Source organism: Chiloscyllium plagiosum, chromosome 6, assembly GCF_004010195.1.
Source record: "Chiloscyllium plagiosum isolate BGI_BamShark_2017 chromosome 6, ASM401019v2, whole genome shotgun sequence".
Lineage (NCBI taxonomy): Eukaryota > Metazoa > Chordata > Chondrichthyes > Orectolobiformes > Hemiscylliidae > Chiloscyllium > Chiloscyllium plagiosum.
In genome coordinates this window covers 26,345,375-26,356,036 of record NC_057715.1, presented here as the reverse complement: position 1 = coordinate 26,356,036, position 10,662 = coordinate 26,345,375, and the positions used below count along the sequence as shown (strand labels likewise).

The 10,662-nt window shown below is 42.1% G+C and overlaps 1 protein-coding gene across 5 annotated transcripts in view; it reads left to right on the top strand.

Moving 5' to 3' along the window:
- The window catches only part of klf12b (Kruppel-like factor 12b), a 280,995-nt gene that overhangs the window by 185,401 nt on the left and 84,932 nt on the right, over window positions 1–10,662 (top strand). For 4 of the 5 annotated variants that reach the window (XM_043691384.1, XM_043691386.1, XM_043691383.1 and 1 more), the window contains one exon: window positions 4,000–4,540. In XM_043691384.1, the coding sequence (XP_043547319.1) occupies window positions 4,000–4,540 (541 nt within the window). Of the gene's footprint in view, window positions 1–3,315; window positions 3,418–3,999; window positions 4,541–10,662 lie in introns of those variants that run through there. The other variant, XM_043691387.1, reaches the window with a different exon arrangement.

Here is a 10,662-nt window from a genome sequence, read left to right as displayed (position 1 = left end):
GAGAGGGCGGAGGGCAGGCTGCGTGAGAGGACAGGGTGCGTGTGAGGAGGGAGGGCAGGGTGCGTGAGAGGAGGGAGGGCAGGGTGCGTGAGAGGAGGGAGGGCAGGGTGTGTGAGGAGAAAACTCCAGGCTCACTTCCAACCCCTGCTTTCATGTGAGTTTTGTCAGCTTCAGCTCAGAGTGGCCCTATCAGAGACAGCACAAGGTTTGTCACACTTAACTCCTTAGCTCGGCCTCGGTCACCTCCTCCTTCCCTGGTCCTCATGAATTGGGCTGATTCTTTTTCTTTCTCTTGTTCTGCTTCTTAACCAAAAAAAAATTGGCTTTGTGATTAAGCCTTGCAGCTTGCCACACTTTAATATTTACATTATCAACCTGTTGGTCGTGAAAGTTTATTGGGTCATGTTTATAGTTGCGGCATCCTCATCTTTCTGAAGTCTACTTACCACCCCTGAGGAAGAGAAAAATTGAAATGTGCCTCACTCGTTGCCTCCTCCAAACCCTCCACACCCCCGCCCCTCCCTGCCAACCTCAACCCACATTAACTGGTTGGCCACCCCTGAACTAAAGAGCGACACATTCTCAAATCATTAAAAGGCGCAATGAAATTTAACAAGGCTGTTAATATGCAAATAAATCACTGAAATCAATTTTTAATAGGAACAGTATTAAAAGAAACGCGGATTAATTAAATATGTATCATACCTTGGTTAGGCTGTACTTACTATGGACAGAGTTTTTGATTGTAAGTATTGTACTTCCAGTAGGAGATCACCGCATTGTCCATTAAAAATTTCCTTCTGTGAGTTTCTTCCTGTTAACCTTGGAATCATGATGTCCAATATTATGCCTCTTCTGCAGCTCTGTGCTGAGACTTGTTAGGGCCCAGCAACTCGGTCTGAGACATTTCAGCTCTACGTCTGACTAGTTTAGCCAGTTAGCATGGTGACTGTTCCCAGTGGGTGAGCAGAGCACCTGAACTGGACTGTTGCAACATTTTACATTTTAAGAACTTGGGGACATCCCAAGAGTCAGGTGTTAAAAGAACAACCATTCATCCACATTCCTAGAAATATTTTCCATCTTGAAAGAAAGGTTACACAGGAACACCTGAACTGGGAGCAATGCTATCAATCGGACTGAATTTGAACCAATAATTTGTGATGGTATAAATATGTAAATAGGTAGGATTCAAACACACGCACAGTGTGTAAAGGGTTGTAGAAAACCATGAACCAACTTTTAAACAATCAATCACTGAGAACTGTGTTGAAGGTTAACATTCTTTTCATTCCAGCTGAATAAACTTTACAAATACTTTCATTAATTAAAATATTTCTATTTGAACAGTGACATTATTTGTTGGACTCACTTAAAATTGTTGAGCATGATTGTCTTATTCAAAATTCAGTTCTTGAGCAATGAGATACGCTTACGACATTAAAATTTATCTGTAAAAATTCCTACCATAATGGAAGTGAAGACAACTTTGTAAATTTTTAATTGGTTAAAACACTTGGTATAAAAGTGTATTTTTTTCCCCCTTTGCATAAAGTCTTCCGAAGGCAGATCACAGAAGTAATCCTGGTGATGTTTCATGGAACTTTTCCTCCAAGTTCCATCAAGAATCATTGCTGTTAGATTAGATTCCCTACAGTATGAAAACAGGCCATTCGGCCCATCAAGTCCACACCGACCCTCTGAAGAGTACCCATCCAGACCCTTACCCTATTTTTACCCCTGACTAATGCAGCTAACATTACGGGCAATTTAGCATGGCCAATTCACCTGATCTGCACTTCTTTGGATTGTGCGAGGAAACCAGAGCCCCCAGAGGAAACCCACGCAGACATGGGGAGAATGTGCAAACTCCACACAGACAGTTGCCCAAGGTGGGAATCGAACCGGGGTTCCTGGTGCTGTAAGGCCACCGTGCCGCCCCCAATGTTAATGGGCCTTAGTCTCCAGAGCAGACAATTAATTTGGCTGCAGCATTCAAAAGGCTAAGGTAGATATGTCGGGACATCATTAGATTAGTCAAAAAATAACAATGGACGGAATTTATTTTAAAAATGCAAATGACCAGCATTCCGTTTGAATATAATCAATATCCTTTTGTTCATATTTTTGTTTTTAAACATGTGACTGATGTGGCAGACCCCTCTGCTGAACATGTTTTGCCAGGGGTGGGGGCATGTAAAATGACTGACAAGCCTTTCTGCCTACCCCCAAACTAGACTCCATATCACAGCAAATGGGTGGGTATCCAAAGTTAGCTGCCCTGCCACCGTATTCAAATCAATAACTAGTGTTCGGTTTAGCTGATTACCAAGGAAATAGGTGCTATCTGGTTATAACACAACTAGCAAGGGAAGGGGAGAGGAATTGAGCAGTCCATTTTCCCCATCTTTAAAGGTTGAGGATATACCTGTGCTGGAAGCCATTTTCTTGTTGCTCCTTCTTGCTGCCTCAGCAGCGCCCACTACTGGCCTAGAGCTGGTAGAGCTGTCAGCCAGGCTGCTTGTCTGGCAGCTTCAAGGGTGGGATTTCCACCACTGCAGGCTTCCCGCTGTCCCTTTGTGAGCTAGGTTAGCCCATCACCCAGTGTATTATGGCTATGGGACAGGCTCCTTCAGATTTGTGTCCACTGCCTGCCAACTTACCTTCCAGGGTTGTGGTGGTGGGAGGCCGTAGATTTTGGAGAGAGATTGTGAGAACTTGGTCCTGCTCCATACAATCCAGCCAACGAGCCCTGATACAAATCCGTTTGGGCCTAAAACTGCAAAATGAGAGTTAAGATTTAGAATTTTGTTTTTCTGAAATGTTTCCTTCGGCTATCTGGGGAAGATATTGACTCCACTAAAATAACAGAGGAGGGGGCTTCAGATGAGATAAACACATTGTGTTTATGTGCGTGTATCCCAGAGTTTGATTCCTTTGCTGCTTTACAGTTAGATGTTACCATTTTAGATGCCAAGAGGTAAACACTTAGAAATGAGTAAGTGATCTCAGATGAACATACAGATTTGGTTGGAATTCCTGTGGGATTTGTTACAAACGATCAACCCAGCAACCAAGCAACCACAACCTAATGCTCAACACAAACATAGGATGATCTAAAGAAGAGCAAAGTGCATATTATGCATGTGAACGTCTTTGTCCAATTTGTTTTATATTGACAGCATAATGTCAAAAGCTCTATTATATATTTGGTTATTAGGAGAAGTAACAGATCGTGCCGTAGTTACCGTCTCAGTACGTTTTTGTTAGTACAGGTTAGGTGATGGAAGTCCTGGTGATGGGAGCACTTGATTCAGAGAGATATATGTTCAACCATGGATCAATTCCTAATCACCTAGTGAAACCCTGTTGGTAACCTGCAGTTAACTGACTTTAATTCCTCGGCATTGATTAGAGGTAAGCATTGAGTATTTGTTGTTCTTGTTTTGGCATTTGGACATCTCAAAAGTATGGGTATTCACTGGCCAAAATTCTGACCAATGCACAAATATTCCTCAACCATAAAGCTGCATCCACTCTCCACAACCACAGAACTTTTACTCTAATTTACTTTTCCTTTATTATTTAAAAGGGAGACAAGAGACAGCGCCATCATTTACAGGGAACCAGAATTTGTGGGAGATAATAATTGACCTAATGGAAAGTAATGATGTTTCTGAGCTAAATTTTAACAAAGTTAATCTTTCAATCCAACATTTTTGCAATCTGCAGTTCAACATGTGTCTATCAGAATGTTGGAAATTGTATTAGCTTTGTGAACATTTTAACAAAGATGGATAAAATGAATTACGTTTATTTGTGTGACAGTGCATATATGTATTTTTAAGTAGTTCAGCTGCAAATAATTTCATCAAATTTTCTCCTATGTATTGATCTTCAAACATGTTCCTTTAAAATTTTACAGTTACTAATACTTTTTTCTATATTTCTTTAACATTAAAAAACTAAGTGATTATTGTTTCTGTTTTATTTTAACAGTCTCCACGAACCCCTAACTTTTCAGATATGGAAGCTGTTCCAATCCTGCTTAATAATATGAAAGCAGAACCTCCAGAGGACTTACTTTCCACCGATCAATATCAGACGCAAACTGAGCCAGTGGACTTGTCCATTAACAAAGCCCGAACATCACCAACAGCAGTATCGTCATCACAGTCCTCACCCAGCTCAGTGACAACAATCTCAGTCTCTTCAATGTCCTCTTGCTCTCCTCGATTGACTTCATCCCCAACTGTGATTACATCGGTGTCCTCATCATCAGGAATGTCAACAGTATTAGCATCAGGCTCCATTGTGGCATCTTCACCAGCTATTGGAGGCCAACAATACTTGCACATAATCCATCCAATGCCACCTTCAAATCCAATGAACTTTCAGTCCAGCAAACTGAGTCATGTACATCGCATTCCAGTGGTTGTACAGTCTCTTCCTGTGGTCTACACTGCCATGAGGTCTCAGAGGAACCTCAACTCAACCATTGTACTCCCAATGTTGGAGGATGGCAGAAGTCAAATGAAAGGTAAGAGCATAAAAATAACTTATCGGACAACATTAGAATTTGAAATACTATACAAGTGTAATGAAAATGTCCAATGCAAATAGGTTTTCAGTCACCATTTCACTTGAAGGCATTTGAATATTTTGCAAAACCAAAGTATTTTATAAGTACCCTTAGGTCTCTTTTATATCTTTCCCCTCCCACCCTAAACCTATGCCCTCTAGTTCTGGATACCAAGCAAAAAGTAAGCATTTTTCCCAGGAGAGATGATGCATTGAATTGAATTGGAAAAAAAAACAATTTAGTTAAATTGACCAACGTGATAAGTTATATAATTACTTACTTTTAGGCATTAGCAATAAACATGTTATCACAATTAAATCTAGCAATGAGCAGTAAGCAGTTAGACAAGTACATGGACAAAACTAAATAATATATCAACTGTTTGTAACCTTAATGTACGGAAATGAGCCATTTCACTTCTGGATTATCTCCTGCTGCAACAAATTTTAAAAATGGCCTGGGAAGAAGAATGTTTTCAAGAATCCAAGACAAAACTTTGATAAGGAAAATTGAAAGAAATACAATCTGACCTTCATAGAGCTTTCTGCAGAAGACCCACCAGCATCATGATGTTGAAAAATCACAGCTTTGATCCTGTTTGTTTGCAATACATTTTTGCTGCTATGCAGATCACCAGATCCTATTTAAATCGAAAACAAAATGATTTGAAATGTGGCACACAAGCTAAGTGAAACCACAGGAACCATGTTCAATGTCTGAATATGTTGCACAGTATATGAGAGATTTCCCAGATGCAAGCATTAGACACTTGCTATGACAAAAGGTGTATGAGATCCAAGAAAGTAAATAGAGAACTGTTTCATTGGAACCCTAGTTCAAATGTACTGAATCCAATCTTCTAACAAGTCCATAAATGACTTGGCTACTCCATATGCAAGAAGGAAAAAAACATCCTTGAGATTTCCTGGTGGCTTAGCATGGAATTACAGTGTGGTGTCTGCACTTGCCCTTCTTGTAATAAAAGTGAATATAAGCAATGAAACTGCTACAATAAATTGCCAACAAAGGTGACAGACTTCAATTTGCAGTATGCATATTAGGACAATCTGTTTCCCAGTATTAGGAGGTTACATCTTGATATAATTGTTATTGTATTCTGAAGAAATATTTGTATTTTTCTAGGTACAATGGCTGCTATAGACCAATGATGGCTTTGGCTGCCTATTGCTGTTCTCGCAGCTAAGTGGGAAAAGCCATCTTCTCATTCACCTTAATCAGCACTTTGCAGTCTTTTAAATTGAGCTTTGGATGCTATACCGTGCTGTTCTGTCACTCAGGAGAAAGTGAGGACTACAGACACTGAAGATCTGAGTTGAGAGTGCGGTGCTGGAAAAGTACAGCAGGTCAGGCAGCATCCAAAGAACAGGAGAATCGGTGTTTCGGGCAAAAGCTGATTCCTGATGAAGGGCTTTTGCCCAAAACATTGATTCTCCTGCTCGTTGGATGCTCCCTGACTTGTGTGCTTTTCCAGCACCGCACACTCGATATTGTTCTATCAACTGACTTGTCTATCAACTCCATTTTCAAGATTCATTTCTTCTCCATACATTTTATTAGAAGATGTTTCATTGCCTAACCCAGGTTGTAAATTGGTAATCCCTAGTGCAGTCCTTAAAGAGGTAAAATGATATCGTGCAGCATTTCAAAGTGCAGTGTAAATCTGTAGCACTGTCCCTCAAAAAGCCATCAAGGCTGAGGTATCAATTGAAAATTGACTGTAATTGATAGATTTTTGTTAGTCAAGCATGTTAGCATTATAGTTATGGTTATGACTTTTTAAAATATAAGTCTTTCTTTGTATTTTATTCATGGGATATTTGTGTCACTGGTTAGGCCAACATGGACGAATTGGACCGAAGGGTCTGCTCCCGTGCTGTTTGATTATATGACTCTATTTATTAACCAAACTTGGTTTTTTTGAGAAGGTGGTATTGAGTTGCCTTCTTGATCCACTGCCATCTTAGGGAGCTGTCACAGTAGCATGAGAAAAAAGGTAGAAGACCTTCTTTTGTCTGTAAACCTTTATTTATCTTGTCCTTTGTAATATTGACGTAAAATCAAAGCCTTACTTCTGACACATCGGAATCCAGGTTCCTTTGAGAAGACAGTAGTGCCCAAGGGGTAAAGACATGCTGTTCCAATCAGAGTACATCGTGAAGAGGAGAATGGTATAGATTAACAAATTTCCACCCCGAAATTGATCAGAAGTATAAATTTAGACACAACCCTTGCAGTAGCTTACAGCTTCTAAATTAGAGACATAAACCTCTCAGATCAACAGTGCAATTAGATTAGATTTTAGATTACATTACAGTGTGGAAACAGGCCCTTCGGCCCAACAAGTCCATACCGACCCGCCGAAGCGCAACCCACCCATACTCCTACATTTACCCCTTACCTAACACTATGGGCAATTTAGCATGGCCAGTTCATCTGACCTGCACATCTTTGGACTGTGGGAGGAAACCGGAGCACCTGGAGGAAACCCACGCAGACATGGGGAGAACGTGCATACTCCACACAGTCAGTCCCCTGAGGCGGGAATTGAACCCGGGTCTCTGGCGCTGTGAAGCAGCAGTGCTAACCACTGTGCCACCGTGCCGCAACGATCTGTCCTCAAAAGGAAGGCAGGGAATCCTCAGCTGTTAAGATGCTTGATATTTTCAGTTTGCTGATCTTGGCTTGAGACATTACGAAAGACCTGACAGGCTCAGCAACTGAGGTTAGTTGTTAGCCAGTTCAACCTTCTAATCTCCATATAATTTCTCAATGGCATATTAATCACAATACTAAGTTTACTAGTGGAGTGTTTCAAAGAGAACAACTGTATATGGTAGTCTTATACCCTTTAAGAACTAAGGGAAGCCCTGTCTCTGCCCTGGACCTGACTCTATGAATCTGGTGGGGTCTGGAAACAAGAGACTAAACTGAGATTCCAAGAGCCAAAAGACTATGAAAAGAGAACCCGCTAATCATTTAGAATGCAAGAAAAGATTACACTTTATTATAAATATAGAAAGTGAAGCCTTTATTTTCAATTTGACATTGTTCATATTAGTGTTTAGTTCACTAAGAGGATACAAACCTGATGGGAAGTCTTTTGAAAGAGAACTAGAGTTGACTTCAGTTCAGGTTATAAGACTGACTTGGTTAAAAGGACTTTGACGCAAATACAGCATTTGTTGCACTACAAATCTTAACCGATATCTTTGAACACAGCATGTTCAAGTATTGGACTTCTGTTATTGGATGCATAAGTGAGATCACAGTACATGCTGTTGAGAATGTGCAAATTGGCCAAATATTTCAGGAGGTAAAGAGGCACAATATGATTTCTAGATCTCTGAAATGTGTTGATATTTTACACCACCCTGCTGTTTGCTTTATACAAAGGTCTTGGTTGGATTTACACAAATTATACATGAAACTTGATACAAAAAGTAAACTTTGGTAACGAATGGTGAATGTAGCTTTTTTAACAACATGATCACCATGAATGCCCAGAAACCAATTTTAGTTGATGTGTCATTGTTTTTGTTGGTGGTAGATTGTTCCTAGAGATTTAAAAATGTTAGTACTATTTTAAACAAGTTTTTTTTAAACTCTCAAGCCAGTGTTTAGAATTTGACTCGAATTCACCCTCCTCTGCACTGTGCTCTTTCTTAATCCTCAATCCTTTCCCTTTTTAAATTTCTTCATTGGATCTGAGCTGCCCCTGGAGCCCAGAAGGTTGTTGGAGCTACAAGCATCCAGACAAGTGATGAGTATTCCATCACCCTCCTGACAAGCACCTTATAGATGGTGGACAGGCTTTGGGAAGTCAGGAGGTGAGTTGGATGCTGCAGGATTCCCTGCCTCCAACTTGCTGTTGCAGCCTGCAGTCTTTACATGGCTAGTCCAGCTCAGATTCTGGTCAATACTTACACCCAGGATGTTTAGAATGGGAATTGGGTCAGGTGATATTTTATTTGTCCCATCATTTACTGAGATCCCAGATGCTGCACATCAGCAAGTTATAACACTCAAAATCTTAGTCCTGGAGGATGCAGTAAAAGATCAAACATGATGCACAGTACTCGCTCTAATATTCTCTCAGTGTATGGACCTCTGAGGTCTGTGCACAGCAGTGACTTCTGAATGTGTGTGTCAGTGCAGCAGCACAGTGATCACCTTGATCGGCGGGCATCAACTTCAGAAGAACCTTGGAGTAGCAACACAGGCTGGAGAGGGCACTAATGGTGAATTATCGTGAGAAACTCCACTCAAGCAAGGTTACTATTGGTAGAATGTTTCTGGCCTGTGAGTGGTTCTTTTTTTGTTTGTGGCTGCTTCCATGTTCACCCTCATCCACTAGCATCTCATGTCATGCTCTGTGGCAGTGACTGTCTCCATGCTTCATCCGTGGAAGTTGGTATCGGCAAACTGTCAGCCTCGCCACAACATTGTGGCTGATCACTGACCAACTCAGAACTTGCTTCAGCACTTCACTACTGTACTCTGGAGCTAACCCAAAGCTTGTATTGTAATTCTGTGCAAGACTGCTGTGTGCACTGTGAGATGTGTGGATCTTATCCACCTGTGTTGAATGCATCATGGGGCTTTTAGCTTGCTTTCTTAGCATTCGCTCACTTTACACTGATTAGCAGCACCAGGGTCCTAGCTTCAATTCCAGCCTCAGGCAATTGTCTGTGTGGAGTTTGCACATTCTCCCTGTGTCTGCATGGATTTCCTCCGGGTGCTCCAGTTTCCTCCCACAGTTCAAAGATGTGCAGGTTAGTGAATTGGCCATGCTAAATTGCCCATAGTGTTAGGTGCATTAGTCAGAGGGAAATGAGTCTGGGTGGGTTACTCTTCGGAGGGTCGCTGTGGACTGGTTGGGCCGAAGGGCCTGTTTCCGCACTGTAGGAAATCTAATCTAATCTAATCTTACAGAGCAAACACACTGTGTGTGCCTCAACCAAATGGCTGTGTTTGAAAGTCAAAGTGGAACAATCCTTAGTTAAATGAAAGGGTACTTTGATCTGTCAAGGCATACTCCTCAGTCAGTCAAGTGCATCGTTCGATCTCAGTCAGGGAATTACGCAGTTCTCCAAAGTCTGTGTACATCAGTGACTTCCAAAGTCAGAACTCAATGCATTGGCATGCTGAGCTTCGATAGAATGTTGCTGTGAAGCTCGGATGCATATTTAACGTGGTGGGCAACAGAAGATGGCATAAAGAAATCTGCCGTGGGCTATGGCAGGATAACCTCCATGAAACTCTGGGTAGTACAGTGGCTCAGTGGTTAGTACTGCTGCTGCACAGTGCCAGGGGACCCAGGTTCTATTCCAGCTTGGGTGATTATGTGTTGTTTGCACATTCTCCCTGTGTCTGCATGGGTTTCTGCCGGCTGCTCTGGAATCCTTCCACAGTCCAAAGATATGCAAGTTAGGTGGATTGGCCATGCTAAATGTTGGGCTATGGGGATAGGGTGAGGGCTGGGTCTGGCTGGGATACTTCTCAAAGGTAAAAACAATGACTGCAGATGCTGGAAACCAGATTCTGGATCAGCGGTGCTGGAAGAGCACAACAATTCAGGGAGCATCCGAGGACAGGCAAAATCGCTGGGCCTCCTCCGCCGCCGCTCCCTCACCACCAGATGCCTGGAGGAAGAACGCCTCATCTTCCGCCTCGGAACACTTCAACCCCAGGGCATCAATGTGGATTTCAACAGTTTCCTCATTACCCCTTCCCCCACCTCATCCTAGCTTCTAACCTCCAGCAACTCGATCCCCTGACCTGTCCGGACTTGTAAGACCTGCCCAGCTCCTTTTCCACCTATCCACTCCACCCTCTCCTCCCTGACCTATCACCTTCATCTCCTTCCCCACTGACCTATTGTACTCTATGCCACTCTCTCCCCACCCCCACCCTCCTCTAGCTTATCTCTCCACGCTTCAGGCTCTCTGCCTTTATTCCTGATGAAGGGCTTTTGCCCGAAACGTCGATTTTGCCTGTCCCCGGATGCTGCCTGAATTGCTGTGCTATTCCAGCACCACTGATCCAGAATCTGCTTTCCA